This window comes from Marmota monax, unplaced genomic scaffold, assembly GCF_021218885.2.
Source record: "Marmota monax isolate L192 unplaced genomic scaffold, Marmota_monax_Labrador192_F-V1.1 WCK01_AAM20220418_F8-fsc00132, whole genome shotgun sequence".
In the NCBI taxonomy this organism is placed as follows: Eukaryota; Metazoa; Chordata; class Mammalia; order Rodentia; family Sciuridae; genus Marmota; species Marmota monax.
Genome location: NW_026695199.1, coordinates 4,144,387 through 4,166,175, shown reverse-complemented (window position 1 = coordinate 4,166,175; position 21,789 = coordinate 4,144,387). Strand labels below are relative to the sequence as shown.

At 34.3% G+C, this 21,789-nt stretch overlaps 1 protein-coding gene across 1 annotated transcript in view; it reads left to right on the top strand.

Annotated features, from left to right (window-relative positions):
• The window catches only part of LOC124082246 (transmembrane protease serine 11A), a 51,861-nt gene extending 40,685 nt beyond the window's left edge, over positions 1-11,176 (top strand). Inside the window, exons 8-10 of the mRNA XM_046428720.1 lie at positions 386-645; positions 4,124-4,266; positions 11,015-11,176. Coding sequence (XP_046284676.1) covers positions 386-645; positions 4,124-4,266; positions 11,015-11,176 — 565 coding nt within the window. The remainder of the gene's footprint in view (positions 1-385; positions 646-4,123; positions 4,267-11,014) is intronic.
• The last annotated feature ends 10,613 nt before the right edge of the window (positions 11,177-21,789 follow it).

Below are 21,789 nucleotides of genomic sequence, written 5' to 3'. Positions count from 1 at the left end.
TATTTTATTCATAACCTTTCATTGAAGTTATTTATCTACTTTTTAATTTGTTTTGATTTTTTTCCTTTCCTCAAACCTAATAGTCCTCTCATCTAAAAACATATCTTGTTCGTCTCTTTGTCACTAGCATTTTGATAACATATAGTTTCTCAACAAGTATTTGCTGAAGGAATAGGTGAATAATACTGTATGTGCCATATAGATATTTGCATATATTTATCCTTAAAAAATACTAGCAATAGACTGTTCAAATTATCAAAGACAGATATAATTGCAACCAAGTATTATTAAGATGGTATTTTCTCTTTTATTGGCCTAAATGCAATTAATGTTGTTCATATGTTCTGGTAGTTCATATATTCCGCTAATTTCTAACCTTTTCCAGTAATGCAAATCCACGTCAATGGACTGTTACTTTTGGAACAACAATAAACCCTCCCTTAATGAAAAGAGAAATAAAGAGAATCATTGTCCATGAGCGATATCACTCCCCAGCAAGGGAGTATGACATTGCCGTTGTGCAGTTCTATCCTAGAGTCACCTTTTCAGATGACATACGCCGGATTTGTTTGCCAGAAGCTTCTGCATCCTTCCCACCAAATTCAACTGTCTACATCACAGGATTTGGAGCACTTTATTATGGTGGTAGGTATCTCATAAAAGCTAAAGAAAGGCTAAGTCCTTTTAGGGCAGTGTGATTTAATCTCCACTAGTATCATCCTGCCAGTCATTTCCACAGTTTGGTTTTGTTAGTCAGGGGCTCTTATTTTGCAAGTGACTGAAATTCAATTCAAATGAATCAAAGCAGAAACAAAGACAAAACAAATAAACAAACAAAAACAGCAAATGTTTTTTATACCTTTGAAGTCAATAGTGGTAAGAAGTGACTTTTGACACAGCTAGATCCAATGAGTTTATATGGTGTCATTGAGCTCTCAATCTTGGAAACTGTATTTCTTGGCTCTATTGTCCCTAGTTAGCTTCATTTGGAGGGATTCTAGCTCCACTTAGTGGCAAACATTGCCAACAGCAGGCCTATTGATGCTCCTATTGAATGACCAACTCAAATACTCAAATACTATAGCAAAGTTTTCTATAATTTTCTAAAATTTTCTAAATTTTCTAAAATTTACTTAAGAGGTTAATTTGAGGGTAACTGTGAATAAGAAGAGCTTCGAGATAAATCACCAAAACATATTTTCTTCTCTAAAATTATTCAACTTGATATACTAACAATCTCTTAGGAAATAATAATGACTTGGTTATTGACTGTTTTGGGACATTCCCAGGCACACTCTGGATTCTATAAGGTAGTCCAGGCACATATATTTAACAATAGTTAGAGGGTTTCTTTAACTCCAGATTTGAGAAGGTGAAAAAGGATTTCTGAGAAAGATAAAATACATTATCAGAAATCTATACAATTTATTTATATACAACAAAATATGAGGAATACGCCTGTAATTCTCAGCTCCATTAAGGGACAAGGAATACTCTTTAACATAGCCAAGAATAGGATTTGTGGTCTCTAGAGTTTCTCCAAATACTCTATGTACATACTGAATATTCATCACTTTCTTTAAGGTCTTATTGCCAATCACAGAAAATGCTACCCACAGGTTATCTATTCCAATAGATTAAAGGGGCAAGCCTGATACCTCACTATGTCTACACTGTTTCTGATGGGTTTCCTCTTAAGAAAGGGTTTGCAGTCTCTGCTTCATAATTATGAGAGAAGCATCATGAATTCCCTTTGGCTTTGTAGAAAAATTCATTTTCTCTCAGTAGTTTGAGGTTAGCATAGAAAAATACCTGCCATAATACTTTGTTAATAACAATAGAATCTGGTATTTGTAGAACATTTCATCAAAAAACAGCAGTATACACGTTAAGTATCAGTCAACACCAGATCACAAAGCAAATCTTAACAAACACAAAGAAACTGAAATCACATGAAGTATGTTCTCTGACCATGAGATTCAAATTAGAAATCACCAATGGAAAAATAACAGGAAAATCTCCAAATGCTTAACAATTAGTCCACATACCCATAAATAAGAGGAAGTCACAGGCAAATATTTAAAATACATTAAACTGAATGAATACTGAATCCTGTATGCAGGATGCAGTAAAATAAAGAGAGAATGCATAGCAAATCCTTGCATTAGTGAAGAAGAAACATGTCAAATCAATAATCTACGTTCCCACCTCAAGAAACTAGTATAGAAGAGAAAAATAAACCTAAAACAAGCAGAAGTAAGTAAATAATAAAGAAAAGAATATAAATGAATAAAATTTAAAACAATAAAGAAAATTGATATGTAAAACCTGATTCTTTGATAAAAATTGATACTTCGTAAAAAATGTTTTTAAGTATTTCCCCAGTATATAAAATATAGTGAGGGATATCCAAAATTTATGGGATATGCTTTTTATAATTGTGAAATATTTACCAACTAATTTGCTGGAAAAGTTATGAATTTACAGTATCACCTACAAAGTACAGATTGTCAGGTTCACTTTACCCTTCCCAGCACTGTATGGGATAATGTAGTAGGCAAAATAATTGTATTCAAAGAACAAAATCACTTTTAAAATTCCTTAATATATTTCTGAATTATTCACTTATATGCTATATGTGCAAATAGTTCTCCAAAAATAAATCTTAAAATGATCTTGAAAATCTTGAGATGGTATCTGTATTAGATTTCGATTACTGCATAACAAATTAGTACAAATGTCACGGCTTACAATAGCACCCATTTACTTTTATCTCATCATGTCCATGGGTCACAAGCTCAGACTCACCTTAGTGGGGTCTTCTCCTCAGAGACTCACAAAACTGCAATCAAGATATCAACTGGGATATGGTCTCAGCTGTGGCTCAGGATTCCCTTCTAAGCTTACCTGTTGTAAGCAGATTTCTGTTTCTTGCAGCTTTAGATCTCATGGCAGCTTGCTTCCTCAATGCCACTGGGAAAGTATCTCTGAACTCAGGGAAATTCCAAGTTCTTTCTGGAAAGCCTTCCCTAGTTTGGTCAGGCCTACCTTAGATAATTTGCCTTTAGATTAACTCAACGTCAATCTGATGAGTGATCTTACTTTCAACTGTAAAATTCACACACTTTTGCCATAAAACATTAACCTAATCATGAGAATGATGTCTATTATATTAACAGGTTTTACACATGCTTCTGATGTGGGGGGGGGTGGAGAATCACACCACAATTTGGCGGACCATCCCAGAAATCTAGCAACCAGTGTGTCATGGTTTCTGAAGCAATACATATTTTGATATAAGGAATCCCATAACGCATGGGCTATTTTTAGTCTTATACAAAGTCTGCCTATAATAATATTGACTTCAGGGGGCTTATAACCTGGAGTACCTAACTTATATAAGAAATGCCATCTTGTCAATTAATTTTATATGTGAAAGCTCTTTATAAAATGTAAAGGATAAGGGGTGGAGTTGTGGCTCAGTGGTAGAGTGCTTGCTTAGCATGTGTGAGGCACTGGGTTCGATTTTCAGCACCACATGCAAATCAATGAATAAAAACAAAGGTTCATCCTTTGTTTTACAAAAGTTTTTTAATGTAAAGGATAAAATAAATGTGTATGGTATGATAGTTATTTTATGAAGCAGAGAGAGAAAACTAAGCATATAAAGTTTCTGGGAACAATCTGAAATCCACAAATACAGACTTCATAAAAAATGAAATGCCTTTTTAAAAATTTAAGCTGATTTTTTCTTGTGGTATTAGGGATAGAACCCAAACTCAGGCTCAAGATTACATCCATAGTTCTTTTTTTTTTTTTTTTTTTTTGGCCGAGATAGGCCTCAAACTTGTGATCCTTCTGGCTTTACCTCCCAAATCACTGGGATTACAGGTATGGACCAAAAGGTTTTCTTGCTTGTAGAGTTATTTATAAAAATGTTATAGAAAATAATGATCCCTAAATGTACCAAATTTTAATTAGAATTTTTTTCTCTAGGACTGCTTATGTTAACCTCATTCTATATTGACAGTTTTAGAATGAAGATTAGAAACAAGTCTTCTCAACATTGCTCTAGGTAAGGATGATCATTATACAAATTAAAACTGCTTTGTTTTCTCTTCAGGGGAATCCCAAAACAATCTACGAGAAGCCAAAGTGAAGATCATAAGTAATGATGTGTGCAAGCAACCACAGGTGTATGGCAATGATATAAAATTTGGAATGTTCTGTGCTGGATATCTGGAAGGAATTTATGATGCTTGCAGGGTAGGTTGGAGAGAGAAAACAATGTAAATTTCATAACCTCCCAAAAAAGAATTTTTATCTTACCCAGAAAATATTCTATATTTTTTATATTAGTACAAGATATCACATCAGCTCCAAAAAGTTCTAAATGTAAATTTTATAGCAAATACATGGTTTAAAATGTTTTAGTAAGCCAAATAAAATAAGTAAAATGTTTCTTTAATGCTATCAAACAAACCAATAAAATTAAAATTTCTTAATAACCAGAAATCCAAAGATTAATAAAGCAAAGTATCTTTTCTTAAAGGGCTCACATCCTAAAAATGGAAATACTATGATGTTATAAATAACATAATGGGGAACAAATATTTTCTCCCTGAAGGGAACATTTTTGGAGCTAGTGTCAGAGAGATGATATTTCAATATGTTCCAAAGAACAAATAGTACTTGCCCAATTGCAGAATAAGAAAAGAACATTATAGAAAAGAGAAAGAGCATAGCCAAACTATAAAGGTATAATTACAAATCATACTTCAAGGCATCCCATGTAATTTTGGGGGAATCAGCATAAAGAGCATATGTGGTTAAAGGGCTAATTAACAATGAAAAGATTGGATTAGACCAAGTTGGCAGTAGCCTGAAGTTCTTTCCAGTGCCTTTCTCTGTCCTCTACCATCTATCTGGCATATATATATTTCTGACAAAGGTAAGAGTGTTCATCTTCCTAGAGGCATTTGGTTTTTAATATGATATTCTTGAAAACTCCAACAAGGTGACTCTATGTGGCTAAAAAATAGGTATAGTATTGACATCAAGTGGCAGAAAACCCTGTCCAGAATCATCAAAACTGCACAGCATGGGCAACATCTGTTAGAAAAGGAGCAGTGAGTTTTGTACCATAAAGGCTTTATGAGCAGGATCTGGCACATGTTTAACTTCAGTTGCCAAGAATGTGTGGAGGAAGGCAGCCAGAATTGAGGGATTCCAGCAAGGATGACATCATGGGAAACAAGTGGAAGGTATCATCAGTAGATTTGGAGAAGAAGGATGAGAGTTCAATTAGTGAGATTACTGAGAAGCCTCAGAAGTATTGGTGGTCCTAGGGAAGCCTCAGTGGATTGGAGCAGAGGTAAAATTCCTGCCTGTCTGGGCAAATTAATAATGAAACAAACCTATACAAAACTAGGGTAAGTTCTCAGGGAAGTGACTCAGGCTTAAGGATCCAAGACACAAGTACAGTGATTTTTACTGGGGTATGTGGTAATAAAATAGAAGTTCAAGCATCAATGGCATATTGATCTGGAACTCAATAAATTCCATGCCTGATATGCAGAATAAGAAGAGAGAGAACTTAATTTCTCCACCAGAAATCTAGTGAGGAAAGATCCAAACCCAAATGACAAAGGATCAGAACTGCTGATATCAAAGCCAGAAATGGAAAGTTTTCACAACTTAGTGCAGTTTTGTGATTTTGCTACTGTTTATAGTTCAACCAAGAGTTACAAAAAGAAAAATTTCTAGTTCTAACAACCATCCAGGCACTGATGGGTAAGTTCTCTCAATATGGCCTTCAAAATCATTCCAGAAAACAGTAGATGGGTTTTGGCAATAGTTTCTGGAGGAAGCATAATTCAAATTCTGGTAGTTGGGAACATAAAAATTAGTCCAGAATTTTCCCTGGTAATTGTTTTATTCATTCTGTGTCTCCTATTTGTTCAAAAAGGCTTAAACTCCCTACTTTGTGCCATGCATCATACCAACTACTACACGGAACCTGCTTTCAGGGAACTGACTGTTACGTACATAGATGTGTGTTAATACAGAATATACAGTAATGAAAGGAAGATGCCTGCAGTAGAGTGCTTGGAAGAAAAAGGACATATTTCTATAAGAATATATGAAAATAAACACACTATTAAGAGAGGTGAAGCTAAAGTTGAAGGGTAGCTAGAGTTGAATTAGCAGAAAAGAGAAGGGCTGTAATGATGAAGTGGCTAGGGAGAGCTTAGGAACTGAAGAAGACCTTTAGAATATTACAGAACATATAGGCTCAATGTTGCCAAGTGAGGCAAGAGGATTTCCTGGCAGGGCAATCAGCAACTGAAGTATTTTGCCCTTTTTCCTAAAAGCAATGGAAAGCACTAAAATTTTTAATCAGGGGGTTTATACTAAATTAGTTAATATGTATAAAGTTCCCAAAACACTTCCTGAGTAGTATTATTCGTTTGTTAAGTTAAAAGAGTTTTTCAATCAAATTTGAACATTTTGAAAATCATTCTGCTCACAGTAAGGAGAAAATCTGGATATGGCCATAGTGGATAAGTTAGCCTGTGTAACAAAAATCCAGATGAAATATGGTAATTTGGACTAAGAAGGTAGCATGTAGACAAAGCTAGATAAAGAAGTTAGGAGCTAAAATTGACAAGTGAAGGGATAATTTTGATATGATTGGAGAAAGTAGGTATCAAAACATGATATCTAAATTTCTGGCTAAAAAATTAAAATAATTCAATTTCTGGTTTAAATAATTTGAAAAAATGTGGTAAACATGTCAGGGCAAAGTTACACATCCTACAGAGATCTGAGTCCAACATCAGCCATGTGGAGTTTGAGGTGCTTTTGAGACACTCACATGAGGAACTGCTAATGCACCCTCATCCATACCACTTCCTCGTCAAGGATGTCATCTGTCCTCCTACCTACTGAGAGCCCACAAGTGTTGTGTTAGTTTGTATATTACATTTTATATATTTTATATAATTTGTATTACTTTTATTGTTCTAAATTCATTTTTTATTAGTTTGTTTTTAATATTAACTCATACTAATATTACTTTTCTTATTATATTATTTATACATATATATTATATTTTATAAACCTTATTTGTCTTTTTCTTCTGGATTGTAAGAGCATATTTGATTTTTAAATGGAAAATATATAGTAAATAAGAAATGTATATAATTTGACATACATATTATAATGATTATCACAATAAAATTAATCTATTCAGCACCATCCATGCTATACATTATATTACCAGGATTTGGTCATCTTATAATTCAAAATTTATACCCTTTGATCAACATTTCTCCCACAGTCCTTGGAAACTACCAATGTACTCTGTTTCAGTGAGTTTGACTTTTTAGATTCCACACGTAAGTGAGATAATACTCTGTTTTCCTATGTCTGACTTATTTCATGTAATAATGTCCTCCAATTTCATTGTGTTATCACAAATAGCAGGTTCTTTTAAAAATAGCTGAATAATGTTCAGAGGTGTGTGTGTGTGTGTGTGTGTGTGTGTGTGCGTGTGTGTCTTCTTTAGCCAACCATTCATTAATAAACACTTAGGTAGATCATGTCTTGGATACTCTGAATAATACTGCAGTGTGCAGATGTCTCTTTGAGTTACTGATTTAGTTTGCTTCACTTAAATACTTAGAAGTGGGATCATTGGATCATGTGGTAGTCTTAATTTTAACTTTTTTGAGGAATCGTACTTTTTCATACAGGCTGTACCAATTTACATTCTCACCAACTACATACAAGGGTTCTCATCCTCTTCAACTGATGTTGTATCTTGACTTTTTGGTAATATCCATCCTAATAGGTGTGGAGTGATATCTCATGATTTTGATTGCATTTCTCTAATGATTAGTGATCTTAACATCTTATATTATACTATTGGCCATTTGTATGTCTCCTTTTTAGAAATGTCTATTCAGGTTATATGCCCAATTTTCATTGCATTATTCATTATTTGATACTGAGGTATGTAAAGTTTTGTATATTTTGAATATTAACCCTTTATCATATATATGACTTGCAAATATTTTCTCTAATTTTGTAGATTACCTTTTCATTTTGTTGTTTATTACCTTTGTTGCACAGAAGCTTTTTAGTCTGATGTAGTCCCATTTATTTATTTTCTCTTTTGTTGATTGTCCTTTCAATGTCAAATCTAAAAAAATCATTAACAAGATCAGTGTCAAGGAGCATTTTCCTTGAGAGTTTTATAATTTCAGGGCTTACATTTGTGTCTTTAATCCATTTTAAGTTAACTCTTTTAAGCTACGTAAGGGTCCAGTTTCATTATTTTGCTTGAAGCTACCTAATTTTCCCAACACTGTTTACTGAAGAGACTATCCTTTCCTTTCTATACTGCATATTCTTGGTTCTCTTGTCAAATAGTAGTTGACTCTGGATGTGTAGGTTTATTTCTGGGCTCTCAATTCTATTCCATTGATTTTTTGTGTCTGTTTTAATGCCAGGATCATATAGTTTGGATTACTATGGCTTTGTGATATACTTTGAAATCAGGATTTACAATGCTTTTAATTTTGTTCTTCTTGTTCAATACTGATTTAGCAATTTTAGTCTCTTGTAATTCCATATGAATCTTAGGATTTTGTTTTTGTTTTTTTCTATTTCTTTGAAGAATGCCATTGGAATTTGGGCAGAGATTTCATTGACTGTATAAATCACTTTGGGTTGTATGGACATTTTAGCAATACTTATTTTTTCAGTCCATGCACATTGAATATCTTTCCATTTATTTGTACTTCTTGCAATCCTTTCATCAGTGTTTTATAATTTTTAGAATAAAGATCTTTCTCTTTTTAATATATTATAACCAGTTATAAATGACAACAGAATGTTCTTCAATTCGTTGTACACAAATGGAGCACAATTTTTCACTTCTCTGTTTATACACAAAGTAGAGTCACACCATTCCTGCAATCATACATGTACCTAGGGTAATGATGTCTGTCTCATTCTACCATCTTTCCTAACCCATGCCCCCACCCTTTCTCTCGCTCCCCTTTGCCCAATCCAAAGTTTTTCCACTCATCACATCCCCTGCCCCGTTATGGACCAGCATCCGCTTATCAGAGAAAACATTCAGCCTTTGGTTTTTGGGAGGCTGGCTTACTTCACTTAGCATGATATTCTCCAACTCCATCATTTACCTGCAAGTTCCATATTTTTATTCTCTTTTGATGCTGAATAATATTCCATTGTATATATGTATTACCATTTCTTTATCCATTCATCTATTTAAGGGTATCTAGGTTATATATATATATATATATATATTATTTTATAAATTTTATTTTTAAAGAGCATAAATCCTCTTTTTATGTGTGTGTGTGTTTGAAAGCTTCTAAGTCTACCCCCACTATGTTCTTTGTCTCTGTTCTCTTCTGTTACTAACTGGGCCCTTTGTTTGGCACTTATAGTTTTCTGTAATATAGCACCTTGGTGCCTTTGTGCCCTGCCTTTTCAAACAGGTAATAAGAACTTTGGAAGCACCTCTTTCTTAGGAAACTCCCTGGTAGGATACTTTATCAAAATGAGGAAGAAAAATCAAGAAAATGGAAGTTAAGGAACCCAAAGCATTATGAAATCAACACAAAAGAATGGTGATGGCTACGCAGTCTCGGGATTATCTCTACACCAAGTTTAGAGTAACCAATCTAAGTCATTATAAAAGGAAGGGGTGTGTGTGTGTGTGTGTGTGTGTGTGTGTGTGTGAGTATGAAGGAAACAGAGGGAAATTGAGCAAGTATGTGTATGCTGAGATGGGGAACATCTTCAGAAGAAGTAAACAACTGATGTGTTCCTGTGGTGGCATAGCATATAATCACAGTGATTCAGGAGGCTAAGGTAAAAGAATCTCAAGTTTTAAGAGGCTCTAAGCAACTTAGAGAAATCCTGTCTTCAGATTAAAAATAAAAAGAGCTGGGAATGTACCTCAATGGTAAAGCACTCCTGGGCTCAGTCTCCAGAACTGACATGTTCTCTGATATCCTTGAGTACTAGTAAATATTACTGTTAGATCTACATAGATTTTTTGAAACATTAAACATTTGCCAAAGTACATGGAAAATTAGCCAAAGAATAGCCCAGAATGGTGTCACTTGCCAGTGACTCAGGAAGCTAAGGCAGGAGGATCACAAACTCAAGACCAACCTCAGGAACTTAGCAAGGACCTAAGCAACTTAGTGAGACCCTGTCTCAAAATGAATAATAATAATAAATTTTTTAAAAGGCTGAGGATATGGCTCAGTGGTTAAGCACCCCTAGGTTCAATCCCCAGTACCCACCCCGCACCCCCAAAACAAGGAAGAAGAAGGAGAAGAAGAAGAAAAAAAAGTGTATTATTAATTCTAGGAAACCAAACTCTGCCCAACAAATGTCAAATGTAACATAATCAAAATACGTTGCTTGATTCACTAATAAATGGCATTTACTAAGTGAGATTAAAGTAAACATAGTGTTTTAATTTAATCCAAAATGGAGATACATAACATGAAGATATGGTGAGGAAAAATTGTGAAGTGGTTGTAAAACAGCTAAATCTTCACCTATATAACAGAAAATAAATATATACAGTCTAAATCTATGAAATATTCATTTGAGCATATTATTTAGTGATAAGGAATCAGATATTCTAAGAAATTATTAAACCAGCATGAAGTGGCTACTCCTCGGGAAACAGGCTGAATAATGAAAGTGAGACATAAAATTCTTCATATTCATTTTTCCTTTTAACTATGTATTCTGTACAAAAAATAATAATATAAAGATATGGAAATTGAACCTTAAAGCTATTTATAATTTTTAATTTCATGTTTCAGTTAATTATTCTGCATTGTTAGCTATAATAAAATACTGTCTTCTGTCTAATAATAAAACGTAGTTCATTGAAATAAATAATAAGCTTAATGTCAACCTAATTTCTTTCTCCTTTTTTTTAAATTTTCAGGGTGATTCTGGGGGACCATTAGTTATAAAAGATCTTAAAGATACCTGGTATCTCATTGGAATTGTAAGCTGGGGAGATAACTGTGGTCAAAAGAACAAACCTGGAGTCTACACACAAGTAACTTATTACCGACGCTGGATTGCTTCAAAAACAGGCCTCTAACTCACCACAAAAGTTAAACAAAGAGCACTGTATACAGGTCATATATGTATGAGAATGTGGATATTCAGTGAGCTTAGTACAATGAAGTGATATTCAATGTTTGGATCTGGCAACATGAGATACAGAACATGATTTATTTTACAATCATTTTAGTTATTCAGTAATCTATAGCCAATTTATAAGGGATATTTATTTGTAAAGTAATGGGCCATTTTACCTGGCTTGAAAATTAGAGCAGAGATATTCAGCTCTTTAAAATTAATAAGTTGAAGTATACATGAACTGCAATACAATTTTTTTTAAGATCCCTTGTGATATAGTATGCTTTTGTCAGGATTTTCCCCTTAAATGAGAAGCTTTCTGAACTTTCAAGGAGTTCAAGGAATGTTTACATGATTTCCTGTCTCCTTTCCAGAGCTCATAAGCTTCACAAGTATTTTTTTTTTTTTAACTGCCATGTTCTCCCAGGTTTTCTGCCATGAGAAATAAATTTGCTATTCTAAATGCATTTAGGGGACTTTCCTAAAGGAAATTATATTTCACAAAGTCTGGTGGCAAATTAAGGCAATAATCTTCTAACTCATAGTTGTGAAAACTAAAAAAAAAAAAAATAGTTGTGAAAACTTTTCTTTTTTGTAATTTTTAACACGCACATTCATACTCATACACACACATATTCTCATACTACAGATATTCTAAAAAAATCCAATTAATGTTTGATATATATAGTAATTATCTAATCAAAAATGTATTTTGTTTTGAAAATTTGGTGGAGGGTGATAGTAGCTTTATGAGCAGTCTCAGGCCATTTTAAAATGACATTTTAAAGATACACTTACATGTTTTGATCACCAGGGGGAGATTTTGTCCTTTATTATTGTAAGGTAAAAGGCCTGAAAGTAATTGAGAATACTAATACCTAAAAGAATCAAAGAAAATTGTCTTTCTCCATAGAAAGAAAAATTTGTTCCCTTGTATTTCTACAACCAATGAGTTTCTAAAGCTCTTGACCTGAGTATTGCCATTTGGAATTCTAGTATTTAAAACAAGTTAAAAAAAAAAAAAGATTTTGAGAACATACCAATACAATTCACAAAGTTTTCTGAAAAAGAAAATACGCTCCCTAATTAAAGTGTCTCATGAATTGAAGAAGAAAGTTAGTCTTCCATATTTCATAACAGAATTAGTCAAATATTTTATGGAAATATTTCTAAGCTTGGCAGTACCCACGAATTATCAGGGTTTGCAGGCTTGGGAGACATTTATTTACTCATATAGTCCAAGTATAAATTATTCTGTATTATGGTGGTAATATGAATTTGAATGTTAAGATTCAGAAAATGATCTTATTTCTGAACTGTTGTGTAACATTTCATTTGAGGTCACATATAAGCAAATATTGATATATCATTTTAAATCTAATAAAGCTGATGATCAGAGCATCCTACAAACAGTTTTACTGGGTCTGTGTTAAACGAGAAGCATGAATCTTTCAACTGTTTTTAAGAATCATTTATTTTGAATACTAGTTTGGGTCTCTCTGAAGCAAGGTTTCCTAACCTTGGTGCTGCTGAAATTTGGGCCTGGAAAATTCTTTGTTTTATGGGGCTTCCCTGTTTATTGTAGACTATTTAGTAGCATTCTACCGGATGCCTGTAGCATATCACTTACAATAAATTATAATAACCAAAAATAACTCTAGATGTTGGCAAAAATGGGATAAAATTATGCTCTCTTGAGAACTGCTGTTTTAAAGACAGTTGATTTTTATAGAATTGTAAGAGACAACTCAAAGTAATGAGACTGATTATTCAAAAACTATAATATACCAATCAAGCTAAACATTCACTATAGTGTTCCTAAAAGAAATAGAAGAATAAATGACTAGTACTTTAGTCATTATCTACTTCAAATACAAACTGATCTCCCAGGATACACAATGTGCTCAGAGAATTTCCCTCTGCCTACCATGAACAAGGACCTGGGTTTGATCCCAAGCATTATTAAAAAAAAAAAAAAAAAAAAAAACAGAAAACAAAAACTTCTCTCATGCCTAAACTACAGTTATAAAGCATTGTGTGGGCTATCTCTCATTCAGCAAGGAGGTCCACGGAACAGGGTGGAGGAGAGTGTGGCTGCGGAGTCACAAATCAAGACCTCCAGAGATTTTATAGGTCTGATTTTATTGCGTAGTTACCATGTATATATACGGGCAGTAGCTAAACAGATTATAGGCAGCCACCAATAGAATTTCTGCCAACTGTCCTTGCAGCAACCAATCAAGGCATGGACCATGGAGTAAGTGTGACCTCACACCTAGAGCTGTGCCTATGGGATAAGCAGTTTGCTGCTGATGCGCCTAGAGAGAGGGAAGTGGTTTGCCACTCAGGCGCCCTTAACGTAGACCACATATGCAGTACTCCATGCACTTGTACCCACAGAGCACTATTAAAAATTACCATGAAGATGGAGTTTTATAAAGAATAATTCATAGTAAGAAATACTGCATATTTTTTCATCATAGTTCCATACACATATTATAGAAACTGTGAAAGAAGGTTCATAAAACATTAATTACCCTTACTAGATGCAATTAAATCTAACATTTGTATTGTATTCTATTACACATTTTAAAAAATACAGCACACCACCATCCCAGGTGAAGGGAAGATGGGAACTGCAATCATGGTGGTTCAAGCAGAATGGATAAAAAATACACCACCAACTAAATTGAGTTTACAAGCTATTGCATCATTATCTGAAATGCCTAAAGACATTGTGTTATAATCATTAACCATTATTAACATTCAATTGTTATTATCTCACCACACCATCATTCCTACCTCAAACCTCTCAATGTATTCACTTGGCAAATTGCTACCAGGTTATAATGCTATTCAATAATTTTATTCCCATAATCTCCATTTTCCCCATTGTTTGAAAAATAGAACCTAAATCCCTGCCCCCATAGCATTTAAGGTCCTTTAAAATCTGCCAGTAACCAACAGCATTTTTTCTTATGTTTGTATACTGCTTGATAACATGCCTGTTACATTTCATTTTCTAAACACACCCTTCTCTTTGATCATATGTTCTCTTCATCTACAAAATCAAGCTCAAGTATCATCTTTGTCAGGAATGCTTTTCTTATAATCCCAGGCAAAATTACTCTTCATTCAAACTTCTTTGAACATTTTTGTTTCTCCTTTAAAGCATTTCTAATACTCTACACTGTAGCATAGTTTTTACATACATGTATTATCTCTTAAAATATTTTTAAGTTCCATAAGATTTAAGACTATTTTATTTTTGTATTCCCTACAGTATTTAAAGCAAAAATCAGTATATATTTTAGGTTAATGTTTAGTGAAAGAATAAATTAACACAGAATTATGTCTATGAAATTGAGAAACCTGTTCTCAGTTGTTAAGACCTCGCACCTCATCATTGTACTGGGCTCTCAACCTATTTAGTCCTATTTATATTTTCTTCAACAATCCTAAAGACCATCTGCTCTTTGCCTACACCAGAAGTATCCAAAATACAGGCAGGCTCTAATGCATGACAATCCCTTCCCAGGAACCTTTCTAAGTCAAAATCTCTCCCCATATATCTTTAAATGATCACATCTCAAACCCATAGGTATATTTGGAAATAAAGCCAAAAAGTAAACCTTGGCTAAAAAGCAAGTCCCATTCCTTTTTTTCACTTTTATTTGATCTATCAGTGTGGTCCTTTGTTTTTTCTTCACCTAAGGACCTCACAAATCTTGGCACTTTCAATGGCCATACTAGATGTCCATGATTATACTCCCCTTATGGAGGCCATTCCTTACTGAATTTGCCTAATGGAAGATATTAAAGATAAAATTAGGAATCATACTTAATATCTCCTTTTTGATGTAGGTACACTCATACATTGCTGGTGGCACTGCAAATTGGTGCGACCACAATAGAAAGCAGTATGGAAATACCTCAGAAAACGTGGAACACCATTTGAGCCAGCTATCCCACTCCTCAGTTGATAACCATAGGACTTAAAATCATCATACTACAGTTACACAGCCACATCAATGTTTATAACAGCTCAATTCACAATAGCTAAACTATGGAGACTACCTAGATGCACTTCAATAGATGAATGGATAAAGAAAATGTGATACATACACACAGTGGAATACTACTGAGCCTTACAGAAGAATGAAATTATGGTATTTGCAGGTAAATGGATGAAATAGAGAAAACCATTGTAAGTGAAATAAGCCGTAGAGAATCTCACGGTAAAGTGAAATAAGCCAATCCCAAGAAAAAAAAGGTCAAGTGTTTTCTCTGGTAAGCAGATGCTAATCCATAGTGGGGTAGTGGGGCAGTTAGGAGAGGATGAAGGAACTTCGAATACTGTAGAGGGGAGTGAGAGGAGAGGTGAGCTGTGGGGATGGGAAGGACAGTAGAATGAAACAGACATTATAACCTTATATACATATATGATTAGACTACTGGTGTGACTCTATACCATGTTCAGCCAGAGGAATGAGAAGTTGTGCTCCATTACTGTACAATCTGCCAAAATGCATTCCACCGCTATGTTTAACTAATTAGAACAAATTAAAAAAATAGAAAGGAGATCAGTAGAATAGAAGAAGGAGAACAGGGGGAGGAATGGCAGGGAAAGGGAAGGTACTAGGGAATGAACTGATCAAATTATACTGTTTTATTGTATGCCCATATGAATATATTGTAACAAATAAAAAAATAGCTAATTCAATGTAAAAAAAATCTCCTTTTTGAAAACTCACAGAAATAAGGAAAACTGTTTTATAATAGATGGCATTTGGTTCTTACAGTTTAGATATCCATATAAGACTGTCCTTTTATTTCTATTAATAAACAAGATTTAATTGGTAATTTAACCTTTCCTATCCCCTACTATCCCCCCTCCCCTCCCCTCCCATCTTCTCTCTCTACCCCATCTACTGTAATTCATTTCTCTCCTTGTTTTTTTTCCCATTCCCCTCACAACCTCTTATATGTAATTTTGTGTAACAATGAGGGTCTCCTTCCATTTCCATGCAATTTCCCTTTTCTCTCCCTTTCCCTCCCACCTCATATCTCTGTTTAATGTTAATCTTTTCCTCCTGCTCTTCCTCCCTGCTCTGTTCTTAGTTGCTCTCATTATATCAAAGAAGACATTTGGCATTTGTTTTTTAGGGATTGGCTAGCTTCACTTAGCAAAATCTGCTCTAATGCCATCCATTTCCCTGCAAATTCCATGATTTTGTCATTTTTTACTGCTGCGTGATACTCCATTGTGTATAAATGCCACATTTTTTTTATCCATTCATCTATTGAAGGGCAATTGGGTTGGTTCCACAGTCTAGCTATTGTGAATTATGCTGCTATGAACATCGATGTGGCAGTATCCCTGTAGTACACTCTTTTAAGGTCTTCAGGGAATAGTCCGAGAAGGGTGGTTCCATTCCCAGCTTTCCCAGGAATCTCCATACTGTTTTCCAAATTGGCCACACCAATTCGCAGTCCCACCAGCAATGTAGAACAGTACCCTTTTCCCCACATCCTCGCCAGCACTTGTTGTTTGACTTCATAATGGCTGCCAATCTTACTGGAGTGAGATGATATCTTAGGGTGGTTTTGATTTGCATTTCTCTGACTGCTAGAGATGGTGAGCATTTTTTCATGTACTTGTTGATTGATTGTATGTCCTCCTCTGAGAAGTGTCTGTTCAGGTCCTTGGCCCATTTGTTGATTGGATTATTTGTTATCTTATTGTTTAATTTTTTGAGTTCTTTGTATACTCTGGATATTAGGGCTCTATCTGAAGTGTGAGGAGTAAAAATTTGTTCCCAGGATGTAGGCTCCCTATTTACCTCTCTTATTGTTTCTTTTGCTGAGACAAAAACTTTTTAGTTTAAGTAAGTCCCATTTGTTGATTCTTGTTATTAACTCTTGTGCTATGGGTGTCCTATTAAGGAATTTGGAGCCCGACCCCACAATATGTAGATCGGAGCCAACTTTTTCTTCTATCAGACGCAGAGTCTCTGATTTGATATCAAGCTCCTTGATCCATTTTCAGTTAACTTTTGTGCATGGCGAGAGAAGGGGATTCAGTTTCATTTTGTTGCATATGGATTTCCAGTTTTCTCAGCACCATTTGTTGAAGATGTTATCCTTCCTCCATTGCATGCTTTTAGCCCTTTTATCAAAAATAAGATAGTTGTAACTTTGTGAATTAGTCTCTGTGTCCTCTATTCTGTACCATTGGTCCACCTGCCTGTTTTGGTACCAGTACCATGCTGTTTTTGTTACTATTGCTCAGTAGTATAGTTTGAAATCTGGTATTGCTATGCCGCCTGATTCACACTTCCTGCTTAGAGTTGCTTTTGCTATTCTGGGTCTTTTATTTTTCCATATGAATTTCATGATTGCTTTATCTATTTCTACAAGAAATGCCATTGGGATTTTGATTGGCATTGCATTAAACCTATAGAGAACTTTTGGTAATATCGCCATTTTGATGATGATAGTTCTGCCTATCCATGAACAGGATATATTTTTCCATCTTCTAAGATCTTCTTCTATTTCTCTCTTTAGGGTTCTGTAGTTTTCATTGTATAAATCTTTCACCTCTTTTGTTAGGTTGATTCCCAAATATTTTTTTTTGAGGATATTGTGAATGAGGTGTTTTTCCTCATTTCCGTTTCAGAAGTTTTGTTGCTGATATACAGAAATGCCTTTGATTTATGCGTGTTGAATTTATATCCTGCCACTTTGCTGAATTCATTTATTAGTTCTAGTAGTTTCTTTGTAGACCCTTTTGGGTCTTCTAGGTGTAGAATCATTTCGTCTGCAAATAATAATAATTTAAGTTCTTCTTTTCCTATTTTTATGCCTTTAATTTCTTTCATCTGTCTAATTGCTCTGGCCAGTGTTTCAAGAACTATATTGAATAGAAGTGGTGATAGAGGGCATCCCTGTCTTGTTCCAGATTTTAGAGGGAATGCCTTCAGTTTTTCTCCATTCAGAATGATGCTAGCCTGAGGCTTAGCATAGATAGCTTTTACAATGTTGAGGTAAGTTCCAGTTATCCCTAGTTTTTCTAATGTTTTGAACATAAAGGGATGCTGTACTTTGTCGAATGCTTTTTCTGTGTCTATCGAGATGATCATATTGTTCTTATCTTTAAGTCTATTGATGTGGTGAATAACACTTATTGATTTCCATATATTGAACCATCCTTGCATCCCAGGGATGAATCCTACTTGATCATGGTGCACAATTTTTTTGATGTGTTTTTGTATCCGATTCGCCAGAATTTTATTGAGGATTTTTGCATCTAGGTTCATTAGAGATATTGGTCTGTAGTTTTCTTTCTTTGAGGTGTCTTTGTCTGGTTTCGGAATCAGGGTGATGTTGGCCTCATAGAATGAATTTGGAAGAGCTCCCTCTTTTTCTATTTCCTGAAATAACTTGAAAAGTAATTGGTATTAATTCTTCTTTAAAGGTTTTGTAAAACTCTGCTGTATACCCATCCGGTCCTGGGCTTTTCTTGGTTGGTAGTCTTTTGATTGCTTCTTCTATTTCATCCATTGATATTGGTCTGTTCAAATTGTGTGTATCCTCCTGACTCAGTCTGGGCAAATCATATGACTTAAGAAATTTATCAATGTCTTCACTACATTCTATTTTATTGGAATATAGGTTTTCAAAATAATTTCTAATTGTCTTCTGTATTTCTGTAGCATCTGTTGTGATATTGCCTTTTTCATCCCATATGTTAGTAATTTGAGTTCTCTCTCTTCTTCTCTTCGTTAGCATGGCTAAGGGTCTGTCGATCTTGTTTATTTTTTCGAAGAACCAACTTTTAGTTTTGTCAATTTTTTCAATAGTTTCTTTTGTTTCCATTTCGTTGATTTCCACTCTGATTTTAATTATTTCTTGCCTTCTGCTACATTTGCTGTTGTTTTGCTCTTCCTTTTCTAGGGCTTTGAGATGAAGTGTGAGCTCATTTATTTGTTGGTTTTTTTGTTTTTTTGAGGAATGACTTCCAGGCGATGAATTTCCCTCTTAAAACTGCTTTCATTGTGTCCCATAGATTCTGATATGTTGTGTCTGTATTTTCATTTATCTCTAAGAATTTTTTGATTTCCTCCTTTATGTCTTCTGTAACCCATTGATCATTCAGTTAACATATTGTTCATTTTCCATGTGATGTAGGATTTTTCCTTCCTTCTTTTATCATTGATTTCCAGTTTCATTCCATTATGATCAGATAAAATGCATGGTATTATCTCCACCCCTTTATATTTACTGAGGGTTGCCCTATGGCATAATATATGGCCTATTTTTGAGAAGGATCCATGTGCTACTGAGAAAAAAGTATATCCACTTGATGATGGTTGATATATTCTATATATGTCAGTTAAGTCTAGGTTATTGATTGTGATATTGAGTTCTATAGTTTCTTTATTCAACTTTTGTTTGGAGGATCTGTCCAATGGTGAGAGAGGAGTGTTGAAGTCACCCATAATTATTGTGTTGTGGTCTATTTGATTCTTGAACTTTAGGAGAGTTTGTTTTATGAACGTCGCAGCACCCTTATTTGGTGCATAAATATTGATAATTGTTATGTCTTGTTGGTGAATGGTTCCTTTAAATAGTATATAATGTCCTTCCTTATCCTTTTTGATTAACTTAGTCTTTAAGTCGATTTTATTCGATATGAGGATGGCCACCCCTGCTTGCTTACGAGGACCGTGTGCATGGTATATTTTTTCCCAACCTTTCACCTTCAGCCTGTGTATGTCTTTTCCAATAATATGTGTCTCCTGGAGGCAGCATATTGTTGGATTTGTTTTTTTAATCCATGTTACCAGCCTATGTCGCTTTATTGGAGAGTTTAAGCCATTAACGTTTAGAGTTACTATTGATATATGGTTTGTACTTCCAGCCATGTTTGATTATTTATCTTTTTTTTAAAAATTTAGTTTGTTTCTCCATGATTAGCTTTCCCCCCGCCCTCTGTCTTTACTGAGGTACTTCCCACTGTTGGTTTTGGTTATTGTTTTTCATTTCTTCCTCGTGTAGTGTTTTGCTCAAGATGCTTTGCAATGCTGGTTTTCTGGCTGCAAATTCTTTTAACTTTTGTTTATCATGAAAGATTTTTATTTTGTTGTTGAAGCTTAATTTTTCTGGATACAAAATTCTTGGTTGGCATCCATTGTCTTTCAGTGTTTGAAATATATTGTTCCAGGATCTTCTCGCTTTCAGCATATGTGATGAAAAATCCATTGTTAACCTTATTGGTTTACCCCTGAATGTAATCTGCCTCCTTTCTCTTATAGCTTTTAATATTTTCTCTTTGTTCTGTGTATTGGATATCTTCATAACAATGTGTCTTGGCGTTGGTCTACTGTGATTTTGTGTGCTGGGTGTCCTGTATGCATCTACAATTTGTATTTCCGTTTCCTTTTTTATTTCTGGAAAGTTTTCTATAATTATTTCATTCAGCAGGTTGCTCATTCCCTTGGTTTGAACCTCTACACCTTCCTCTATCCCGATGACTCTTAAGTTTGGTTTTTTTATGTTATCCCATATCTCTTGGATGTTTTTCTTGTGATTTTTTACCAGCCTTTCTGAGTTGGCTAGACTCTTTTCAAGATGATATATTTTGTCTTCATTATCTGACATTCTGGCTTCTACTTGCTCCACTCTGTTAGTGATACTCTCATTTGAGTTTTTAATTTGGTTTATAGTTTCCTTCATTTCTAGAATTATTGTTTGATTTTTTTATAATCTCTATCTCCTGATAAAGATGCTTATTTGCTTATTTTATCTGTTTATGTAATTCATTTTCAATGTGTTCTTTCACTGTTTGAATTTGCTGTCTCATATCCTCTTTAAGATTCCATTCCATCTGTCTAAGGTATTTCTTGAGTCTTTATTTGACCATTTTTCTGATGCCTCTAGGTCATCCTCAATATTTAGGCTCTCCTGCATTGCTTGTACTCCTTTTCTTTCTTGTTTTTTCATGCTGCTCATGTTACTTCTTGTTCTGTTTGACTGCTGAGTTACTGTTTACTCCTATAAATTTATTTGATGCTTGGGAGGAAAGGTATTAGAAGGGAAGGGAAGAAGTCACTAAAGAGAATGATAGTAAGCAGGTAGAATTCAAGGAAGGGGGGAATAAGAAAATTGAAAAGAAATGAAAAGACAAAAGAAAAAAATAGAAAATAAAGAAAAAAATTTAAAAAATAATCAAAAAATAAAAATTAAAATTAAAAAAATAATAAAAAATGTTTAAAAAATTTTTTTTTAAATAAAAAAAGGAAATGAAAAAAATCCCCAAATAACAATAAAAAAATTAATAAATGCAGTCTTAGAGTTTGATTAACTTCTCTTCCAGTAGGTGGAGCTGTGCCCACCGGGCCAAGCTTCTCCTCTCAATACGCGGGAACCAATCACTGTGCAGCAGCTCCTCCTCCCAGACTGGGCGGGTCTCCAATCCTGAGTGCCTAGGGCCTTCTCTTGTGTCTAGTCACTTCCCCACTTTTCCTCAAGCCAGGTCCCACTCACCGGTGACGCTCACCACTATACTGG